At 47.2% G+C, this 24477-nt stretch overlaps 1 protein-coding gene across 1 annotated transcript in view; it reads right to left on the reverse strand.

Moving 5' to 3' along the window:
* CASD1 (CAS1 domain containing 1) overlaps positions 1-8309 on the reverse strand; it is a 239267-nt gene extending 230958 nt beyond the window's left edge. The window contains exon 1 of the mRNA XM_033931105.1: positions 7492-8309. Coding sequence (XP_033786996.1) covers positions 7492-7909 — 418 coding nt within the window. The 5' untranslated portion in view covers positions 7910-8309. The remainder of the gene's footprint in view (positions 1-7491) is intronic.
* Positions 8310-24477: the final 16168 nt, after the last annotated feature.

The raw sequence follows: 24477 nt of genomic DNA on the forward strand, positions 1-24477 counted from the left end.
AAAAGGATAAGGGAAGTAAAACCTATCAGAACCACTACATCTACCAAACCTATCACATCCACATCCGTTCCCTGTGCATATCAACACCAGATCTGTCAGGAATAAAGCATTCTTAAAGACTGGATCATCAGCAAAAAAAATAGCCTGTCTATTCCTAACAGAAACGTGGCTATTGTCTGAAGATGACCCAATAATAAATTATCTTCTACCAGATAATTTTAAAATTCACATGCTAAATCGTTGCTAAGGAAGGATTTGTAGTTGAACTATTGGATTCCAAAATGGCCAATCAATTAGAAATATTAGCCTGTAAAATTAGCAATAAGGAACTAGAAGATTCCCTTTCTTGTATATTATTCTTTGTTCCACCAAAAAGCTGGCCAAAAGCTAGAGAGGATTTCTGCGAATTTGTCCTACATAACTCAATCACTTCATCACATAATTTAATTGCAGGAGACATAAATTTACATTTAGATGAAGTGGACAATCCAGAAGCAAAAGACTTTAAAAACTTTCTATCATTACTCAACTACAATCTCCCTTTACACATGAAAAAGGCCATCATTTAGATGTGGTAGCGATGTCCACAAAGCAGACCTTTCGGTCGATACTTGGTGTCACATTATCTGGGCCGACCATTTCACTTATTATTTCAATCTAATCTGGACTCAACTAAAATCTAAGACACACCCACGGACAAAAAGAGAACACTTCACAAGAGGCCATATCAACCCTGAGGAATATTGGTCACATTATGATCTACAAGCGAAGATAGAAGAAGGAGTTGATTTCTATGATCACTGGATGAAAACTAGCACATCCATTTTAGACAAAATTGCCCCTAAATGAAATAGTAAAAGCTGCTCAAATAAGTACAACAAATGGTTCAACATCAAACTCCTAACAATGAACCAATCAGTAAGACGATTAGAAAGAATCTGGAAAAAACAGGAAAGCTGTCAGACCGGGACAACTGGAGATCCAACATAAAACTCTACAAACAACAGATAAAAGAAAAACGTAAAACATTTTACTCATCCAAAATTAATTCATCTAACACTAATAGCTCAAAAGGAACTAATACAAAAGAATTGTTCAACATAGTTACGAATTTATTTGACACCACACGCTACACTCAACCCATGCATAACATCAAGTTACCCTCAGCAAATGATCTAGCACAACATTTCGATTCAAAAATTAAAAACTTAAGAAATAACTACTCGATAATTGCCGCATATGAACATCAATCAACTGATATACAAAGAAATGAAGTACCAGCGGACATGATTTGGAGTTCCTTCCACAATTTAGAATGGAATAACTACATCAAGTTATATAACAAATACTCTAAATCATACTGTGTCCTGGACTCATGTCCCCCAGAAATTATAAAAGCAGTTCCATTAGACTTTAAACTATCTCTATTGAATTACCTAACAAATAACCTAAACCAGTGTTCTTCAACCTTTTTACACCTATGGACCGGCGGAAATAAAATAATTATTTCGTGGACCGGCAAACTAATAAGACTGAAATTTTTAAAAACCCCATTGCCGCCCCGTCTCTGCAAGCTCGGTCCCATTAACCATCTGATCCCATCTGCACAAGCCTCAAATAGTTATGATTTTATATTGAAACAATATTCTGTACAATTGTCATTTTATAAAAATAATACAGGCAAGGATCAAAAAAACCCCCGTCTCACCTCCCCTTCACATATATCCCCTCTACTATCAAGAAACTGAATAAGCCAAATTATTACAGAATGCTACACAAATATCAGGCTAACAGAATACCGCAGTCACACATGGCAGGAATGGTGTTAGGGGGAGTGCAACTAGGGCAACTGCCTCCTGGTCAGAGAGAGCCCTAAGCCAGCTGGAAGCTAAAGATGCACTGCCTGGGCTTTGCACTACCCAGGATACATAGCAGGATACATATTTTAAATCTGATATATTCTAATCACAAGATAGAAATAAAAAATTTTTTTCTACCTTTTGTCGTCTCTGGTTTCTGCTTTCATCGTCTTTTCACTCTCTTCCATACAGCGTCTGCCCTCTGTCTCTTCAATCCAGCATTTGCCCCTTCCATCCACTCCCTCTCCCCCTCCCATATGGTATCTGTGTTCTTTCTATGCCCCTCTCTCCTACACCAGATCTAGCATCTTTGTCCCTCTTTCCTTATTTCTCATCTGACTCCCCTTCCCAGCATCAATCTCTCTCTACTTTGGCATTTCTCTGTCTCGCCCCTTTTCCTCATCCTCTCCCCTCTCCATTCCATCCTGACTCCTTCCCTTCCTCTAATCTCCCTGCCAACTGTTTCCTTCCAATGTTCCTCCTCCCCTGTCCAGCAGTACCTTCTCCCTTTCTTCCTCCCCTTAACCAACAGTAACTCTCTTCCCTTCCCCTTCTCCCCTGTCAGCAGTATCCCCTTCCCCTCCCTTGTCCAGTAGTACCCCTTCTCCCTTCCCTCCTTTCCTCTCCAGCAAATGTTTCCTCTATGTAGGCTAGCGGCAGCTCTGTGTGCTTTTAACTTCGGCACACAGCTGCCCCTAAGTAGTATTTTAGCCGCGGTTTCATGAGGCAGCCTCGGGGCCTTTGGTAGGCCGGCCCACATCGCATCATCGAAGCTGTCTCATGAAACCACGGCTAAAATACTGCTTAGGGGCAGCTGTGTGCTGAAGTTAAAAGCACACAGAGCTGCCGCTGCTTGTCTGGGGGTGTGGAGACAAAGGCTGGAGCAGGAGACATACACGGCAGGAGTGCCTATATAGCGACGGCAACAGTAAGTTGCATGTCAGCTGACGCCGGCACCTTTTGCTGCGGCGGGGACCCGAATCCTTCACGGACTGGCAAGATTTTTTTGCGGACCGACACCGGTCCGCGGACTGGCGGTTGAAGAACTGTGACCTAAACAATGGAAAATTCCTCACTAATAATGGTCATATTATAATAACCCCAATTCCAAAAAATCGTAAAGAATCATCAATATTAGTAACCAACTATAGACCAGTAGCATCCATTCCATTTATTGTAAAAATCATGGACGGAGTGGTACACACCCAACTGATGGAATATCTCGACCAGTTCTCTCTTTTGCACGAAACTCAATCTGGTTTTAGGCCTCTGTTTAGCACTGAGACAGTAATTGCGGCTATCCTGGACAATTTGCGCTACTTATTTAGTAAGGGCCTCAATGCCCTGATCATGCAATTTGACATGAGCTCTGCTTTCGACTTGGTGGACCATGGGAAACTATTACAATGCCTAGACGCAACTGGAATCAGAGGAGAGGTATTGAACTGGTTTCAAGGTTTCCTTACATCACACACCTACGAAGTCGATTTTAATTATGATCTCTCTGATACATGGAACAATCCCCTTTGCTCTTCAATGTTTACATGTCCTCATTGGGTGCACAATTGTCCCAGCTGGGGATAAAACTATTTAGCTACGCTGATGACTTCACGATAATTATCCCAAGCAACAGAAGTACTAAATCGGATTGAGCAATGGATGACTGAATTCAGACTAAAGCTAAATTCAGAGAAAACAAAATTTTTTATAGCATCGCCACGCCCACTTGACACAAAGCATCATTGTGCATCAATAACCTTAGTTATCCCATTCAACCCACTATGAAGATATTGGAAGTAACACTGGACCAGAGCCTGACCATGAAAGACCAGGTAGACTCCCTGATTAGTAAGATCTTTCTCACCCTCTGGAAGCTTCGGTCCATCAGAGCTTACTTCGATGTCTCATCATTTAGAATTCTGGTACAATCCCTCATACTGAGTCAACTCGATTATTGTAACATCGCCTACTTGGCACTCTCCCAGAAGAACATGTGGCGATTGCAACTGGTACAAAATGCAGCGGTTAGGCTACTTTGTGGACTGAAGAAGTTTGATCACATGACACCTTCCTATCGACTTCTACACTGGCTGCCGATGGAGGCACGTGTGAAATTCAAGTTTGGTTGTTTTTGCTTCAAGGTACTTTATGGCTTAACCCCTAAATATATAACAGACCTTTTCTCCTTTACAACCAACAGATTTAGGAGAACCTCACATCCGAACTTTGTTTCTCCACCGGTTAGAGATTGTAAATTTAAGCAACATTATGGGGTAAAGATTTAGAACAAATGCTAGTGCCTACTACTTATAGGGAATTCAGGAAGCGCCTAAAAACACATCTGTTCCTGAAATACTTAGGTAACCAACCTATACAACCTTAGTCCTCAACAAATGATCTCTAGTACTGTTAATCACTAATTCTGAACTTTGTTTATTCCACTCAACCTGTAACCTCTTTAATCATTGTAAACCGCATAAAAACTTCACGGTCCTGCGGTATATAAACTATTATTATTATTATTATTTTGAAATAAAAACGTCTGGTGGCAATTTTATGGTCTTATGGTCTGTATTTTTCTGACTTAACATTGCCATTCCAAAATCTGAAAAGTTCCAAAAACCAAAGTATGCCTGGTCCCAAGGATTCAGATAAAGGATCTTGTACTGTACTCTTGAGCACTTGATTTAGGATTGCACAAACACTTTCTTACAAAAATATCATTAAGAAATCTATTGCATTAACATGTAATTTGTCTAATGAAGACATGGCTTTGTTTGATTTTCTGTTGTCCATTGCATTAAAACTGATTAATTAACATTGGAAGAATAATTCAAATATTTTGGTATATTTGAGGTGGAATATTATTTTATTATTTAAGAAATATGAAGATACTTATTTTCATCCTCTACTTGTAAACTGGAAATGTAACTGGAGAACTTACTCTCTTAAGCAATTTCATTACCTAATTTAGGACTCCTTTTACAAGCCATAGTAGCGGTTGGTGCTGCGGTAATTGCTCCAACGTCCATAGGGATTTAATGGGAGGAATAATTGCTGCGCAACAGCCACTACTGTGGCTTTGTAAGGGGAGGGGGTGATTATGGCCGATTTGATTATTTTCACTCAGGTTGTTGTTTTTTTTGGAGTTGTTGTTTATTTCTATATTTTTACAATCTATTGATTTATGCAGTTGTATACTCCATATACTTTTTCAGAAACCTGTTATTGTTTATATATATTACTGTCAAAATTTAATAAAAAAGTATTTGAAAAAAAAAAATGTTGGTTAATTTTATGTGGAGAACGCCAGCAACAAAATATCAAGTTTTGCAAAGCAAGGCACATTTAACCCTAAAAACCTAGAAGCACCAGCCTACAGGTACCTAGAAGGTCTAAAGTAGAGGTCTGCATGGGAACGGGGATCCCCCCTAGGTCAACGGGACTCCCACGGGGACCCCTCTCAGGCCCACGGGATGCCCACGGGGACCCCTCCAAGGCCAACGGGATTCCCACGGGGATGGAACTGGGGTTCCTATCCCGACTCAATGCCTACCTTATTTCCGGTCCGGCGCTGCGCTGAGCTCCGAGTCCCGACGAATCAGCAGCATGTCATAGAAACATAGAAATAGACGGCAGATAAGGGCCACGGCCCATCAAGTCTGCCCACTCTAATGACCCTCCCTATTTATCTTTGCGGATAGATCCCACATGTCTATCCCATCTGGCCTTAAAATCTGGCACGCTGCTGGCCTCAATAACCTGGAGTGGAAGACTATTCCAGCGATCAACTACCCTTTCAGTGAAGAAGAACTTCCTAGTGTCACCGTGCAGTTTCCCGCCCCTGATTTTCCACGGATGCCCCCTTGTTGCCGCGAGACCCTTGAAAAAGAAGATATCTTCCTTCACCTCGTCACGTAGGCATGGAGCTCATCACGTAGGCAGTAAGCTCAGCACAGGCATACATTGGTTCAGCTGCAGCACAACAGGTCGTGGGGGGGCTGTGTTGGGACAAGAGGGCCTGGGATCCCTCCTGCCTGTATCTTAGTGGGGGTGAGGGCTAGGGGGATCATCTGGGCAGGAGGAGTTGGGCTCCCTCCTGCCCGGATCTTGTCGAGGAGGTGTTGCCGGGCAGGAGGGGTTGGGCTCCCTCCTGCTCAGATCGTTGTCGGGAGGGGTGGGGTGGTTGCCTGGGTAGGAGGGCTTGGGCTCCTTCCTGCCCGGAACGTTGTCGTGCAGGGTGGGGGGGTCACCTGGGCAGGAGGGGTTGGGCTCCCTCCTGCCCGGATCGTTGTCAGGGGGGGTCACTGGGGCAGGAGGGCTTGAGCTCCCTCCTGCCCGATCCGATGGGGGGGTGGATTCTGTAACCAGTGTTGTTTTTGACAGACACCTGTTACAGAATCCAGCTTTTAGGCAAAGGACTGGCTCCTCCGTCTAAAAGCTCTTGTGTTGGGCGTTTGGGACTTAGGCTTTTTTGGGGTTGATTATATGTTGTTAGTGTAGACGTAGTGGTGGGCTGAACGTAGAGGCAGGCCATTATTCTTTTTTAAACTCCTTTTGGACATCTTTTTTTTATAATGGACATTTTCCTTGCTTCTACTTTCAACGTTTAGGGCCTTAGGCCAAAAGGGGACTTAGTTGTTTGTTTGTTTTTATTATGCCCTTCCACATCTTTAAAAAAAAAAAAAAAAAAAGATTAAAACTTTCTGAAGTAATTGTTGCATTTTATGGGGACAGGTAACTTTTATGGAAGGATGGGCACGATTTCTGTCCCTGCACAACTCTCTAGTCTAAAGCCAGTATAAAAGATGCCCAAATAAACAAAACTAAAGAAAAGGAACAAAAGATCTAAACACAACAGAATTCTGGACCACTTCACCTATCCCTTATCTTTTCCAAAAGATTCTTCCTCACACCTCAACACTTCCAAAGCATTACCACAATAGAAGTAACAACAAAACTCCAAATCTGTGGAACAGGAGCATAACTGAAAAGAAAGAAAGCCACAGTTCAGGGAAGACTGAAGACAGCTCTGGCTTCAGAATAGTTAAGTGGTGAGCACCAAGGAACTTACATGTAGAGGAGCCAGCCAGTGCAATTATACACCCAGAGAGCTGTAGAGAACACTATGAACCATGCAACACGTACCTGAAGGGGTGCTGGGCAAATTTCAGGTGCTTTAACATAAACAACTTTTACAAATTCACCCTTATTATGCATATATCGTAACAGTTTACTTTGCAGAGAAATAGGGACCTGGAAATTAACTGAAAGAGTACACAGCTGAAGGCTGGCCTAGGGTCCCTAAACCATTTGCCCATCCCTGCAGGTGCACACAGACATACATACAGCGCGCTTTTATGCCTTCTACAGCAACAGCAGGGGTGGTATTACAGAGATCTGGAACCGCAGTTCCTTTCGGGTGCAACGCAAGGGACTTTTCTTGGTTGTGTTTTGTTGTTGTTTTTTTAATATCTGAGAAAGGGAATTAAATATAACGTTTCACAAGTACTGCGGTGAACTCCTCACGCACTCATTCCCGCAGTCTGCGCGGCGCTCTACCCCCAGCCCAGCCCAGCCCAGCCCCACTCCCTGCAAAGCGCTCAAGCGGCAGCCACAGCCCTGCTCTTACCTCGGTACGGGCGGGAGGCGGCATGGCAGGCGGCGAGCAGCACCACGGCTCCCAGAGCCAGAGCCTTGGCGTTCCTCATACTGAAGTAGTGGTTGATCTCGCGCTTGCCCCGGTTGTAGGCCAGGGCCGCCATCTTGGCTCCTCCATGACAACAGTGCGCGATGGGGCAAGCGAGCGCCGAGGGGCAGCACTGGGTCGCCCAGAGCTCGCCCGGCGGCTTAGAGGGAACGTCGGTGGGAGACGACGGCTGGGACTCGGCGGGATCCCCGTCCTTGTCCTCTGGCAACAACAGCGGCTCTTCCCCGCGCCGCTTCCTGTTACTCCCGGCAGCGCCCCCCTCCTCCTGGCTGTGCGGTTGCCCTTCGCCGTTGTTCTCTTTCCGCTTCAAGCCCTCGAGGCTGCCGCTGTCCTGCGACATGGGACCGAAGAGGCCAGTCGGCCCCGCAGTTCCCGCCCAGCGATACTTCTCTTTTCAGGAAACTTTCCTTCTCGTCCTCTCGCTCTCTAGTCTGTTGTCAGACTTTCGCTGAATGGCTTTGGCACAGAGAAAAGTTGTGTGTGCTTATTTAAGTTAGATCTTTTCAAGGGTTTGGTTTTGTTTTGTTTTTTTAATAAAATTTACTTAGAGTTGGATGGGGAGCTCCTCATCCAAATGAGACAGAGTTATCCTGCCTCAGTCGGGGTTCCTGCTTGTGGAGTTTGTCAGGAAGTTCAAATTCAGTTCAGTCCTTTACTCCGGAGTGTTCTTATTCTTGCAAAGTTCAGAAGTATGTTCAGATGAACTCGGATGGTCTCATTGGTTTATGTAAGCTGCTCTGTACAAAAAAAAAAAAAAATCCACCCAAATACTAAAGCTAGATTTGCAAAAGCTTATCGTTCTTTCTCAGTTCTGAAAATGTCCAGGATATAAGCTGGATAGGTCCAGAATACGTTTTTTAACACAATATAATTGAAGGTGTGGTGCCATAAGACCACACCTGGTATATTATTCCACGTAAGCCCTGGTCCTTTACTGGTTCTGGTTTAAATATTTACTTTCTAAATTGACTTTCCTTTTAATTATATTCCATCTTGAGGTTCTGTTGGCAAAGAAACCAGGTCGGCTTGTTTTTGCTTTTCTTCTTTTTCCTTCTCTTTCCAGCTTCTTGCTATTTCTCATGCCAGATTCGGTTTAGTGTCGGGGTGCCTTGCTTTTTAACTTCTTGACGTTTAGCAACAATACTGTACCTTCTTTTATGGCACATATATAAAGACTGACTTTCTGGCTAATTCTTTGGCATTTAAAAACTTTTGGACTGAGTTATAAAAGTTAGTAGTGAGAAAACATTGCAAACCACTTTAGGAGCAGGGAACCTTCCCACTATGGTATTGTTTAGGATTAAAATTGTTTAAAATATTCGAATTTTTAGGCAGTACAAATATTTTAGCCTGTTATAGCTTGATTTGTACAGTAATTTTCAAATTATCTTTTTTTAAATTGCTGATTTCATATGAGGGGGTGCTGAAACGTTCTCAGCCCAACCAAGAAAAGAACTACATGGATAACATGACCGTTTATTTTTTTCATCAAAACGGGACATCTATTAATATTCAGTCCTGCCCCCAATCCCGCCCTAGCCCCACCCCCAATTTCTTCCATTCAGTTTTCATGTACACACAATATCTTATTATTTCATAATGGTAACCATAAAATTAAAAAAAAAAAAAAAACAAAGCAGGGAAAATGTTAATTATCATTTATATTTGGGGGGAGTTCAAAGATGTCACCTCAGTAACTGTAGAAAAATAGACAAATATAGGGTAAAATATAGACAGCAGATATAAATTCTGAAAACTGACACATTTTGATCACTAAATTGAAAATAAAATCATTTTTCCTACCTTTGCTGTCTGGTGATTTCATGAGTCTCTGGTTGCCTTTCCTTCTGACTGTGCATCCTTTCATTTCTTTCTGCACTCAGGCCCAACAATTGTCCCTTTGTATTCCCTCCCTCCTTTCTTCCTATGTCCTAAGTATCCCTAGTGCCTCCTTCCTATGTCCTTAGTGCCCCCAGCGCCTCCTTCCTATGTCCTTAGTGCCCCCAATGCCTCCTTCCTATGTCAGTGCCCCCAGATCCAGTGTCATTTCTCCTTTGTACTTTTGTTCCAGGTCTCCCTCTCTCTCCCTCCTCTGTTATAATCTTGCCTCTCTCTGTTCTTCCTCAGGGTTTCTCCCCCACTGTCTGCACCTCCCATAGTCCTGCTTCTGCCTCCTGTCTTTTCCCCTTTGGTCCAGGCTTTTATCTCTCTAGTCTTTCTTTTACTTACAACCCCCCTTTCTCTCCTTCCTTCCTCCCTCCTTCCTATTACCCCCTCACTGCCTTCCAGCCTTTGTCCCACCCCTCCCAAAAAGCCTGCCTGCCTACCTCCCCCAAAACCTGCCTGCCTGCCTACCTTCCCCAGAGCCAGCCTGCCTGCCTCCCCCAAAGCCTGTCTGCCTACCTTCCCCAAAGCCAGGCTGACTGTCTGCCTACCTACCTCCCCCAAAGCCTGCCTGCCTGCCTCCCCCAAAGCCTGTCTGCCTACCTTCCCCAAAGCCAGGCTGACTGTCTGCCTAACTACCTCCCCCAAAGCCAGTCTGCCTGCCTTCCTCAAAGCCTGCCTGCCTACCTCTCTGTCACGCCAAAGCCAGCCATCTTGCCTGCCTAACTCCCTCCTTCCCTCCCTGCCATGGGAAAAAAAACCTCCCTCCAGGCCCGATTTAACTGCCTCCCCCCCCCCGGTTCCGCTGCTGCTCTGCTTACCTCCCTGCTGCTAATCGCGCCCAGAAGCCTTCTTCCCGACGTCAATTCTGATGTAGGAGAGGACGTTCTGGGCCAGCCAGGCAACTTTTTGCGCTCCTGTCCTGAGCCGTTCCTCTATATGACTGCTGCCAGTTCTCACGAGTCCTGCAAGAACTGGTGGGAGCCATTCAGGGAGCAGCTCAGTGACGGGCAGGAATGCAAAAAGCGCACTCCTGCCCAGTGCACCACTGGGCCACGAGAACACAAGGCAGCCATTCAGGGAGGGGCTCAGTGCGGGGCAGGAGTGCGGAAAGCTCGCACCGCTGATGCACCGCTGGACCACAAGGGATTCAAAAAGGTACACAGGGGAGGCAGGAGGGAAGTAAAAAAAATTGTCAGAGTTCTCCAGAACAGGAGATGGGAGGGATCCCTCCTGTCCTGGCCCACCAGGTCATAGGGCAGGCCGTCGGAAGCCTACAACAAGCCTGGGGGGGCGCTGACCCAAATATAAAATGAGACCCCCTTTTTTTGGCCATTTTTGTCCCAAAAATCTCATCTTATATTTGAGTATATATGGTACTACTATTAATTATTTCTAGAGCGCTATCAGACATATGCAGCGCTATACAGAGTCACAAAGGAGACAGTCCCAAAGAGTTTACAATCTAAACAGTCAAGACAGACAAACAGTTGGGATGATTAATATGCTGGCTAGGGTGGTGAGCAGAGGGCAGTAGGGAGTAGTGGATTGATTTTTTACTGCATCAAGATTTATAAAGACTAGAGGACATTCAATTAAGTTACAGAGTAATGCTTTTAAAACCAATAGGAGGAAATATTTTTTCACTCAGAGAATAGTTAAGCTCTGGAACACGTTACCAGAGGATGTAGTAAGAGTGGTTAATGAAGTTGGTTTTAAAAAAGGTTTAGACAAGTTCCTGGAGGAAAAGTTCATTGTCTGCTGTTGAGATAAACGTTGCTTGCCCTGGGGAGGGTTTTTGCCAGGTACTTGTGACTTGGATTGACCTCCGTGAAGACAGGATACTGGGCTACATGGATCATGGGCAGATAGGGGAAAAATGCTTGAGTACCTGAATGTAAACTACTTAGGCTATAAGTGATATATAAATACTTAAAATAAATAAATTTGTCGGATCCAGTAAGGCTATTCTTATGTGCTTATGGATTGAGGGCTAACTCTAAAAGGTGAGTTTTCAGTTTGCTTTTAAACAAGGGAAGGGATGTGACGGACGAACTCGGGTACAGGCAGTCCCTGGGTTAAGAATGAGTTCCATTTTTAAAACTGTTCTTACTGGGTGATGCACAGGGAGGGGCCTATGGCCCTGATTGGCTCAGGCACCTCGAGCTCCTCCCTTGAGAGGGGCCTGAGGCACCTGAAACAATCAGGACTTCCTTAGGGAGGAGCCTGAGGTGTCTGAGAAGGAGCCCTTATGGAAGAGCCTGGGGAGGTGCCCGCATTGCTAATGGCAGCACTCCTCCTGCTCCTGGCTTAAAGATACAAGGGGGGGCGATGGCAAGAGGGAGTGGGCATCCCTCCTGCCATACTTGGTAGGGGTTTAGGGTACATTGTCTGGTGGCAGGAGGGAGTGGCCATCCCTCCTGCCATATTTGCTTGGGGGGAGCTTCGTGGGGGAGTGTGTGGTGTTGCGGCAATTGTCGGGGGAGGGGAGGCGTGTGATTGTCAGCGGGTCATAGGGGAGGGCCGGCGGTGGGGGATTTTTTAAATGGGACAGATATTTTGCATGTGTAATGCACACAAAATATCTGTGCCATTAAAAAAGAAAAAGGCAGTCGGGATTTTAGGATCGTAAAACCTGATGGAAAATAGCCAAGCAATGTAAGTGAATCAATCGCTTGGCTATTTTGCATGGGGTTTTATTAATTTGCATGGCCGGATCAGAAAATGGGCGATCGAGGGAGAAAACACGCAGTGTGCTATTTTGTGAATCGGGTCAGTTAACAACGATTGTCGCTAAACCTGTGAAAACAGGTTTAGCGACGATTGCTGACTTTAGTGAATCGGGCTATTGCCATAGCACAGGGGTGCCCAAATGGTTGATCGCGATCGACTAGTAGATTGCAAAGGCAACGCAAGTCGATCACGTTGCTTTTGCAATCTTTTTCTCCCTGCTGCTTCCCAAAGGCAGGGCTGATGCGTACAAGCGCGAGACTTACAAAACTTCACCTCCGACATCAATTCTGGGCCAGCCAATCATTGCCTGGCTGGCCTGAAACTTCCTCCCCAATGTGAGAATTGACGTCGTAAGTGAAGTCTTGTGGGCCCTGCGCTTGTACGCGCCAGGCCTGGTTCGGGGAAGCAGCAGGGAGAAATCATGTTAGGGATGGGGGTAGGGAAAGAATCGGGGAAGTGGAGAAATCTGCATGATGACTTGGGGGGGCAGGGGGAGAGAGAAAGAAAGGCAGAAAGAAAGAGGGGGGCAGGGGGAGAGAGAAAGAAAGGCAGAAAGAAAGATGGGGGCCAGGGGGAGAGAGAAAGAAAGGCAGAAAGAAAGAGGGGGGCCAGGGGAAGAGAGAAAGAAAGGCAGACAGAAAGAGGGAGTCCAGGGGGAGAGAGAAAGAAAGGCAGAAAGAAAGAGGGGGGGCCAGAGGGAGAGAGAAAGAAAGAAATATTGGCTTTACAGAAAAAGGAAGTGGAACTAGAGACTCATGAAATCACCAGACAAAAAGGTAGGTAAAATGATTTTTTTTCAATTTAGTGATCAAAATGTGTCCGTTTTGAGAATTTATATCTGCTGTCTATATTTTGCACTATGGCCCCCTTTTACTAAACTGCAATAGCGGTTTTTAGCGCAGGGAGCCTATGAGCATCGAGAGCAGCGCAGGGCATTCAGCGCAGCTTCCTGCACTATAAACCGCTATCGCGGTTTAGTAAAAGGGGAGGGGATATATTTATCTATTTTTGTACAGTTGTTACTGAGGTGACATTGCATATTTTAAAGTCATCTGCCTTGACCTCTGATAAAAACCCTGAATACAAATGATAATTAACATTTTCTCTGCGCACAGTGTGCTTTGTGTTTTTTTAAATTTTATTGTTGGAAGGTCATTTTAAAACCGTTCTATTCGACAAATTCATCGCCTAAACAGATGACCTTCACTCACTATGTTATTTCCCCTTTGCAAACCTGATGTAATTTCTCATGCAATCCCTATTTCTTATGTAACATGTCTCTTTCATTCTGTAATTCGCTGAATGTCCAGCCTTCTTTCAATGTGAACCGCCTAGAAGTCATTTGACTATGGCGGTATAGAAGAATAAAGTTATTATTATTATTATCCCAGGACAAGCAGGCATGATATTCTCACACATGGGTGACGTCATCTACGGAGCCCCAGCGCGGACAGCTTTTTAAGCAAACTTGCTAGAAGTTTCAAGTTTGCACACTGCACCACGCATGTGCTAGCCTTCTCGCCACTAGAGGGCGCATCCCCACCTCGTGGTCCTCAGTTCATTTTCATCCGCGGAGCCAGAAGCCCTGTGGATAAATTTGTGCTACTATTGCCTTCTGTCGCCGCGGCTGTGTTCGGATTTTCGACGCGGTCGCTGCGCTACGTTTATTTTCTTTCTTTGTTTTCTTTATTTCTCAAAAAAAAAAAAATATTTTGTTTTTCCTTTTCGCTCCGGGGGCTCCCGGTAGCCGTGGCCGAGGAACCTCGCTTGTTCCCGGCCTTGTTTTGGGCCCATGTCCCGGCCCGTAACGGGTTTTAAGAAGTGTGGTAGGTGTGATAGGCTTTTGTCCATCACTGACCCTCACAGGTGCTGTATACGGTGTTTGGGGCCCCATCACCCGACAGCATCGTGCCCTAAGTGTGCCACCTTCCAGAAACGGGCCCTTACTCGTCGCAAGGCCCGCATGGCTGATCTCTTTGCCGTCGATACCCCGACGGGGAAGGCCTCGAGCTCGGCCTCGGCTTCGGCCCCGGCCTCGACCTCGGCCTCGACATCGGACCCCTCGGCTCCCGCGAAGCCGGTTGCCTCGCAGAAGCAAGCCCCGGGTAAGTCTCCACTTCCTCAGTTTCATCTAACAGGAAGCCATCCTCGGGCTCTTCGTCGGCGGGACCGTCGACCTCGACCCAGCCCAAGGTGTCGAAGGGGTTAGCCCCGAGGGAATACTCGAAACCGAGGTCGCCCTCTGCGGAGCGCCCCCAGGTGTTGCCTCCGGGTCTCACTATCCCGGCGTTCCAGGAGTTGCTTCGCGCTTTAATCTCCTCGGAGCTTTCCGGGGCCATTGAGACCTTGCAGCAGGCTTCGGCCTCGCCTTCGGTCTCGGGGGCCCCGCAGTTGGCGACCTCGGCCTCGGGCACTGGCCTTTCAGTGGCCGAAGCCCCCTCGGCCTCGACCTCGACGCTTCCCTCGGATCCGACCCCGGTGAGACAGCCCGAGGTCAGTGTGCGGTCCCGAGACAAGCAGCGCCGGGTACGCCGGATCTCCTCGTCCTCGTCCCCGAGGTCTTCGCGGGGTTCCTCGCCCTCGAGCAAGCCTCGGGCGAAGCACCGCCTTAAAAAGGCTAAGCGGGCTCGAGCCTCGCCTCTGAGGAGTCGTCGCTCGACCCCGCCCGAGACCGGAGCTTTGAGTGTCGAGGAACTCCGCCTCGACAACCCAGATCTTTTGCGGTCCCCGATCCAGGAGAGTTCCCGTGCCTCCTCACCGAGGCGGAAGGGACGGGCCTCCATTCCCCGTACCCCGGGGGGTTCCCCACGGGGGTCTCTTCGGCGGACTGTGTCCCCGACTCCTTCGAGGTCACGGGATCGTGCCTCTTGGGGTTCGGGGTCCGGGGGACAGTTCGGGTATTCTCGCCAGGCCTCTCCCTTCGGCTCCGTTGAGAAGTCTCGGTCACCCTCCCCGCCTGCACGGACATCTTCTTTTTCTAAGTTTGTCCATGACATGGCGAGGGCTTTGGGGGTGGACCTGTCGGCAGGGTCACACTATACCAAAGAATTTTTGGAGGAACAGGATTCTCCTGCCCCGCAGCGGGAATCCCCCCGCCTCCCGCTTAACAAGGTCCTCCTTCAAACCTTGCTACGGAACCTTGAGACCCCTCTTACAGTGGCGGTAGTGCCCACCAAGATGGAATCCAAATACCGGACTCTTCCCCCTAAGGGGTTTGACAAGGGGCAACTCTCCCATCAGTCGCTCTTGGTGGAGTCGGCTCTTAAGCGCTCGCAGCCTTCTAGAGTCTCGGCTGCTGTCCCCCCGGGGAGAGAGGGTCGGACCCTAGATAAATTCGGCCGCCGTCTGTACGCGAATTCCCAGATGGCCACAAGGGTCCTCAACTATGCTTTCGCCTACTCTTCCTACCTCAGGTCCATGGTCAAGGATCTGCCGGATTTTCAAGGGGTGATCCCGGAGTCACACAGGGATAAATTTGCCACTTTTGCGTCGAACCTGTCCCAGCTCAGATTCTATCTGTTTCATGCGGTATATGACGCCTTTGAGCTTGCCTCGAGGGTCTCGGCTTGTGCGGTAGCCATGCGCCGGCTGGCGTGGCTACGGACCCTCGAGATGGACCCCAACCTGCAGGAGCGATTGGCCAATCTACCCTGCGTCGGGTCGGAGTTATTCGACGACTCCCTGGATGCGGCTACCAAGAGGCTTTCTGAGCAAGAGCGCTCTCTGGCGTCTCTGGTTCGTCCAAAGCCTAAGCCGCCGGCTCAGAGGCCTTTTAAACAGCCGCCTAGGCGGTATCCTCAAAAATCAACACCAGCCTTTTCGAGACCTCCACCCCGTCGCCCTAACCAACAGGGTAGAGGGGGGCCCGCCAAGCCCGCTGCGCAGGGGGCGTCCAAGCCGGCGCCGTCTTTTTGACGGGATGAGCGGCCGGGGGCTGGCCCCCGCCGCGAGGTCGCCCAACCCCCTCCCCATCGGGGGTCGGCTCACGGCTTTTGCCAGGGCTTGGTCTGGGATTACGTCAGACGCATGGGTGCTCCGGACCGTCTCAGAGGACTATTCGTTAAACTTCTCCAGGCAGCCTACAGACATGCCCCCCGGGGCGTGCCCGTCCAATCGAAGCCAGTTGACCCTTCTCCGAGAGGAAGCCAGGGCCTTGTTGAGCCTTCGGGCGGTCGAAAGGGTGCCTCTCGATCAGCGAGGCCGGGGATTTTATTCCCGTTACTTTTTGGTCCCGAAGAAGACCGGGGACTTGCGCCCCATTTTGGACCTCCGGAAGCTCAACAAGTTCCTGGTCAGGGAGAAGTTCCGTATGTTATCGCTTCCGATTCTATACCCTCTGTTGGACGAGGGGGACTGGATGTGCTCCCTCGATTTGAAGGAAGCGTACACCCATGTTCCGGTGCATCCCGACTTTCGGAAGTTTTTAAGATTTCAGGTCGGGGACTTGCACCTACAATACCGTGTACTACCCTTCGGTCTGGCTTCGTCCCCTCGGGTATTCACGAAATGCATGGTGGTGGTCGCGGCTGCTCTGCGTTCCCGGGGGTTGCAGGTCTTTCCCTATCTGGACGATTGGCTGATCAAGGCCCCGACAAGGGAAGGAGTTATTTCAGCGACCCAACAGACTATCACGCTTCTTCAGGGTCTCGGGTTCGAGGTGAACTTTCCCAAGTCTCACTTGCAGCCGACTCAATCCCTCCAGTTTATAGGGGCCGTGCTGGACACGGTTCTCCTCCGTGCCTTCCTTCCTTCTCCGCGACTGGAGGCCCTGCTTCGCCTGGGCCGGCAGGTTTCGCAACTGCAGGTAGTGTCGGCTCAACGCATGATGGTGCTTTTGGGGCACATGGCGTCGACGGTCCAAGTGACCCCATTTGCTCGGTTGCACCTGAGGATTCCTCAGTGGACCTTGGCCTCGCAATGGCGTCAGGACCGCGACCCGCTATCTCGACGTTTGACTGTGACTCCGTCTTTCAGACGCTCGCTCCGTTGGTGGACCAACTCTACCAATCTGTCCGGAGGTTTGCTCTTTCGCGTCCCTCCGCATTGCAAGGTCCTGACCACGGACTCTTCGGAGTATGCGTGGGGAGCTCATCTAGACGGTTTACGAACGCAAGGCCTATGGTCGGCCGCGGATCGTCGGTGTCACATCAATGTGTTGGAGCTTCGTGCCATTTATCTGGCCGCTCGGGCCTTCGGTCACCTCCTGCACGATCGAGTGGTTCTCGTTCGGACAGACAACCAGGTGGCAATGTATTACGTCAACAAGCAAGGGGGGACGGGCTCTTGGCCTCTGTGCCAGGAAGCCCTGCGGCTTTGGACATGGGCCGTCTCTCAGAACGTTTTCTTGCGGGCGGTTTACATTCAGGGGGAGCTGAATTGTCTAGCAGACAAACTCAGTCGTCTCCTCCAGCCGCACGAGTGGTCGCTGAACTCCCGAGTCCTACGCGAAGTCTTCGACCGCTGGGGGACACACGGATGTACTCCCGGGACCGTCTCGAGGCCGATGCTTTTCTTCTCGACTGGGAGGGGAGGTTCCTTTATGCGTTCCCTCCTTTTCCTCTGATTTTGAGAACGTTGGTTCATCTGAAATCGACCAAAGCCACTATGATTCTCATTGCGCCTCGTTGGCCAAGACAACACTGGTTCTCCCTGCTTCTTCAACTCAGTGTCAGGGAGCCTCTGCTTCTGCCTGTCTTTCCCTCTCTGCTGTCTCAGAGTCGGGGTTCGCTGTTACATCCCAATCTTCAGTCGTTACATCTGACCGCTTGGTTCCTTTCCCCTTGACTTCGATTCCAGTTTCTCACTCAGTGCGGGAAATCTTAGAGGCCTCTCGCAAAGTCTCGACTAGGCTTTGCTATTCCCAGAAGTGGACCAGATTTTCTTCCTGGTGCTCCACCAACCACCTTGACCCGGGTTCTGTTCCAGTGTCTTCGGTGCTGGAATATCTGTTGCATCTGTCGAATTCTGGTCTGAAGACGACTTCCATTCGAGTGCATCTTAGTGCCATTGCTGCATTCCATCAACATCTCGAGGGTCGTTCCCTCTCTCTGCATCCTCTGGTTTCTCGTTTCATGAGGGGTCTTGTGAATGTTCATCCTCCTCTCAAGCCTCCTCCTGTAGTATGGGATCTTAATGTGGTCTTGGCTCAACTGATGAAACCACCTTTTGAGCCAATCGATAAAGCTCTCCTTAAGTTTCTTACTTGGAAAGTAGTCTTTTTGATTGCGCTCACGTCCGCTCGTCGGATTAGTGAGCTACAGGCTTTGGTTGCGGATCCTCCTTTCACTGTGTTTCATCATGACAAGGTGGTTCTTCGCACCCATCCCAAATTTTTGCCTAAGGTTGTGTCTGATTTCCACCTCAATCAGTCCATTGTTCTTCCGGTATTTTTTCCGAAGCCCCATTCTCATCCTGGTGAAACGGCGCTTCACACGCTTGACTGTAAAAGGGCGTTGGCTTTTTATCTCCAACGTACTAAGTCTCATCGGAAGGTTCCTCAATTGTTTTTGTCCTTTGATCCTAATCGGGTAGAACATCCGGTTTCCAAGCGTACCTTATCCAACTGGTTAGCTGCTTGTATCTCTTTTTGCTACGCTCAGGCTGGTCTCCCGCTCTCGGGTCGAGTTACGGGGCACAAGGTCCGGGCGATGGCAGCTTCGGTTGCTTTCCTCCGTTCTACTCCTATGGAGGACATATGTAAAGCTGCCACCTGGTCTTCGGTTCATACGTTCACCTCCCATTACTGTCTGGACTCCTTGTCCAGGAGTGACGGCCGGTTTGGCCAGTCGGTGTTACGTAACCTGTTTTCCTAAATTGCCATCCTCCCACCTACCCTCTTTCTGGTTGGCTTGGAGGTCACCCATGTGTGAGAATATCATGCCTGCTTGTCCTGGGATAAAGCACAGTTACTTACCGTAACAGGTGTTATCCAGGGACAGCAGGCATATATTCTCACAACCCGCCCACCTCCCCGGGGATGGTTTTTCTTTGCTGGATATGGAACTGAGGACCACGAGGTGGGGATGCGCCCTCTAGTGGCGAGAAGGCTAGCACATGCGTGGTGCAGTGTGCAAACTTGAAACTTCTAGCAAGTTTGCTTAAAAAGCTGTCCGCGCTGGGGCTCCGTAGATGACGTCACCCATGTGTGAGAATATATGCCTGCTGTCCCTGGATAACACCTGTTACGGTAAGTAACTGTGCTTTTTGACTTGGTCATTTTAAAAGTAGCTCGCAAGCCAAAGAAGTGTGGGCACCCCTGCCATAGCACATAACTACAAAGGGGGCATGTATATGGGCAGATCAGGGGTAAGTCTTGGGTGTTATAGAATGCTATCACATACATGCACAACTGCCAAATTTATGCATAACTATTTAGATCAGTCTTTAACACAGCAAAAGTGCTTGTGCCTAAAATTAGTTGTGCACATTCTGACTTTCACTTTGTTCTATAACAGCAGTTTCACATGCAATTACAATTATAGAATTAGCACTTAGCATCCATATTTTTTGTTTTTTCTTGACTGTACCCCCTTATTCTCAAGAAAAAAAATGATATCAACAACTTTCTCTCTTAAGTTCACAAAACCTTATACCAGCATCGCTATAATTTCTTCAGACCCTCAGTGCCACCATTTCACCGCTCAATAAACTTTCATAGCAGTGAGCTTTATGTGTCAGATCATCACTAGCTCCATTTATTTTATAATGGACTTTTCAATTTTGTGCTCTCAATTAGAAAAACTTTTTGTATATGTCTTAAGAAAAAAATGTCACATAGAAAAGTGCACAAATCCAAGGACAATAGATGATTAAGCAGTAAATTTTAATTTATCCCATCTTCTCAGCTCTGTGTTAAACTGCCTCAGCTTTAAATACCTGCATAAAACAGTTTACTTAGAAAGGATCCGCAATGAGATAGCATATGTATTTGTGAATACCTCCTACCTCCCAACAAACATCCACACAATGATTTACAGGATTCTCAACCTCTGACAATAGATTTTTTTCAAGTGTTCCAATTCTTTCAATGGTTATTTTCTTATTCATGCTTTCAATTATTTACTTGCTTGCATCTTTTCTAGTAAACAGTCAGTCAAAGATTAACAATAACCTGACCTTAACAGTCTAATAACTCTGCTCTTATCTCTTCAACAAACAGACACAAATTAGAAATTGATTTGGTTTCTGGAGACAAACTTTTAGTCAGTTTCTATTTTTGAGATTACATAAACTATGCATTATATTTGCCCCCCACCCCCAAATCTGCTACAAAAATGAATCAAGTGTCTATCCAGAAGGCAAGTCACAACAGCTAAAAAGAGAGGTCAATAGGTTCTTTCCTTTGTTTTAGTTGCGGATAATATCTTTATTATGTTTTTTTCTGTAAACATTGCTGCAAAGTCATGCTTCTGTTAGCCGTTTGTAAGTACTAAGTCCAGTATGGTCCCATTCCATGCGGGTTCCATTACCAACTGCTGGAACAGTTCTCCTTGTAATGAATCCAAATTGCCCTACTTCTAGGAGACCCCACAATAGGGATAGCCCAATCAACATCTGGCATATTAAAATCACTTATTAGTAGTACTTCCCCTTTTACAGCTATATTTTGAATATCTTATATTAAAGCTCTGTCAACTTTTGTCTGTGAGGGAGGCCTGTATATCACACCAATATACAGTCATGTGAAAAAATTAGGACACTCCATGAAATATTCAGTTCTTTCTTAAGAAATGTTCACATATTGGTCAAATCTTTTTTTATCTATCTCTGGAAAAGAAAGTGATGTAACTACAGGTAAACAAAAAGTTTTATTGATTTACTCATGAAACAAAAGATATCCACAAAAATGTGTACAGAAGCCAGAAAGCAGCATTTCCCACAGGAACCAGGGAGAAAATCACAGGACTGAAACTTGTAAGCACTCTTCTAAAGGTAACAATACTTGTGAGATAGAAATGCCAGATGAAATGTGTACAATTGATTATGAAATGGAACCTGAGAATTCCTGTTTGTCTGAAGACATGCTTATTGAGTAAAATCTTAGGGAAAACCAAATGCTGTTTTGATAAGGTGGAATTGCCTCACAAACCCTGATAATAAAAGAATGAAGAATCACTACTTCTGATTAAAGTAGGGAGACAGAAGAGTGGAAAGCACTACTTCTGATATTGTACAAAGCACAGAAGTACTGTGAGAGGACCAGGCAGAGCTGTCCCAGCCGGTTCCAGGAGTTTAATATTGGAAGTTTGGTTTTTGTTTTGTGATATAAAGACTAGCAGAGCAGAGCTTGCTGAAAGCACATATTTTGGGGAAAATTGCCAGCTTGTGGAACTGTAAACCTGCTGAAGCCTGGTTGGGCTAACAAGCTGTGTAGCTACCAGGGCAAGTTTGTGTTTTGTTTTTCATTTCACCAAAGTATAAGCAAGAAAATAAAGAAATAATAATTCACACTGAAACACTTTTGCTGGACATTTTTATTTGATACAGATACTCCTCAACCCTCCATGCCTCACTCGGCTGAGGGTTGGATGACCCAGGTCAGGACTCTGGTTGATCCAGTCCAGGTCTTACTAAATCACTTTTGATACATTCAGAGTGGTATCTAGCAGTATCGTTAGTCCCCAACTCTTCCACCCTACCAAGTTCCTGAGTCCTCATCCACAATGTCAACAAAGCCCTGAATCTCAACTTATACTACTAGTGCCCAGCTAATCTTAGATTGTCACTTTGTCTCTTTCCCAATCCTAGAACTTCTGAGTCCTACAACCCCATGATCCCAGTATCCTCCTCTACCATCCATTGCTTCTGCTGTCCTCCCTACCACTTCTTCACCTTCCTTATCACCCACCAATCTGCATTCTTCAATATTCATTTACCTCACCTTACATTCTCCTCTTTACCCATGCATGGATTTTTCTGCCTCTTCCTACCAACTCATGAATACTTCATTACTCCACCTCCCCTCCAACATCATCAGCAATGCCTCCTCCCATGCCGCCAGCATCAGTTCCCCCACAACCTACTCCAGCCCCAGCTTTCTCCCTTCTCTGAACCACAGCATGGAAATCCTCAGTGCAGCAGCAAAAACTTGTGCCTTTACTCCTCGACGACCACTCTCTCCATCCTTCTCTGCTGCTGGCACTGCGAGAGTATTTGAAATTCAAGAACAGACATTTATTCTCAAGAATATACAGAAGTGCTTGTTCTCACATTCTAAACCCAGTGGCAAAGTAAAAAAAAAAAAAAATGCAGCATGGAGTAAAGGCTCAAGTTTCTCACTACCTCGAAGGGCAAGGTACTGAGGCAAGCTTTTCATACACTTAAGCATCAGTGCCCTGAAGCAGTGCCTCACTAGGCTTGCCCCTTAAGCCAGCTCTGGCTCCCAGAAGTAGAACAGAGAAAACACCTAAGTCGGGACCTAAATCTCATCTGTCAAGTAACTGTACATTTATCTACTCTAAAGTATTTATATTTCATTGTAAGCTCAGTAAGCCATACGAATATTCAGAAATTTAAAAAATTCTTAAATCTTCATTATTTTTAGAAGCATTTCAATAAATCTGAAATGTTGAATGCTGGTTTTAAGATGAACAGTACTGTGAAGATCTATTTAAGATGCGATTATTCAACTGTAACCCAAGATGTTTGTAAAAGTCTTGTTTGTTATATTCTCTGCATGTGATTATTGTAGATATAGGCAGTTGATAAATTTTTTAAATAAATAAATTTACAGTTTGGCATTTTCAAAAATGTCAATATTACTATTTATCCATTCTTCCTGATCACAAAAAAAAGACAAAAATAGTGATCCATGGAGTGTCTGATTCTAGTGAGAGTATGTTTTAATTATATCATGCTAATACGTTCCTTCAGCCAACCAAAAAAGGATATTATCCCAGGACAAGCAGGCAGCATATTCTCACATGTGGGTGACGTCATCCACGGAGCCCCGACGCGGACAGCTTTTCAAGCAAACTTGATTGAAGATTCAAGTTTGCTATGCTGCACCACGCATGTGCATGCCTTCCTGCTCCACTAGAGGGCACATCCCTACCTCGTGGTCCTCAGTTCTAAAGTTTCCGCAGAGCCAGAAGCCCTGTTCTTGTGTTTCTCCTTGTGAAGTGCCTTCTAGCACCGCGGCTTTGTTATTTTCTTCGGAGTCGCTATGCGGTCGTTTGTGTGTTTTGTTCCTGCTGTTCAAAAAAAAAAATTTTTTTTTGATCGTTCGGCATCCGGGGCTCCCGGGTTGCCGTGGCCTGCATGGCCTCGTTGGGCCGCAGCCTTCTTTTTCAAGTCCCGGCCCTTGTCCGGTTTCAAGATGTGATCGGCTGCTGTTGATCACCGATCCTCATCGGTGGTGCATTTTGTGCTTGGGGGTTGATCACTCTACGGATTCGTGCCCCTGGTGCGCGACTTTTCAATCCCGGGCTCTCCGCCGCCGTCACGCTCGCATGGCTGACCTGTTTGTGGTTGAGAAAGCCTTGGTCCTGGCCTCGACGTCGGCCTCGGCTTCGGCCCCGGCCTTGATCTCGGCCTCGTCATCCTCGGTCCCGCATCGGCTGTCCTCGACGTCCAAGCCCTCTGCCTCGACCTCGAAGGCTTCAGCTCCGGTTAAGTCCCCGCTTCCCTCCTCAGGTTCGATGACAGCGAAGAAGCCATCCTCGGGGACTCTGGCTGTACATGGGGGGGGGTACCCCACCCTTGGCCTCCTCTAAGTCCTCTAAACCGTCTGTGCGTGCTTCCACCCCGCGGGAATACTCGGTGTCGAGGTCACCCTCAGTGGAATGCACTGCGTCCTCGGAGCTGCCGTCCATGGTGGCGGTGCCTGTGTTCCTTCCAACCGGGCACAGTTGGATCTGCTGTTGTCAGAGGCCCAGGCTCTTCTGTGCCTTCGGGCAGTGGAAGTTGTTCCCCCTTGCCAGCAGGGTCGGGGGTTCTATTCCAGATACTTTTTAGTTCCCAAGAAGACCGGGGACCTTCGTCCGATCCTGGATCTTCGACGTCTCAACCGGTATCTGGTTCGGGAGAAGGTCAGGATGCTCTCCCTTCCGGTTATGTACCCCCTGCTCGACGAGGGGGACTGGCTGTACTCCCTCGATCTGAAGGAGGCTTACACCCATGTCCCGGTGCATCCCGCCTTTCGCCAGTTCCTGCGCTTTCAGGTGGGGGAGTTGCACCTTCAGTACCGGGTCCTCCCCTTTGGTCTGGCTTCGTCCCCCCGAGTCTTCACGAAGTGTCTTGTGGTTGTCGCGGTGGCCCTGCGGTCCCGGGGCCTTCAGGTTTTTCCTTACC

The sequence above is a fragment of the Geotrypetes seraphini genome, chromosome 2 (assembly GCF_902459505.1).
Source record: "Geotrypetes seraphini chromosome 2, aGeoSer1.1, whole genome shotgun sequence".
Lineage (NCBI taxonomy): Eukaryota > Metazoa > Chordata > Amphibia > Gymnophiona > Dermophiidae > Geotrypetes > Geotrypetes seraphini.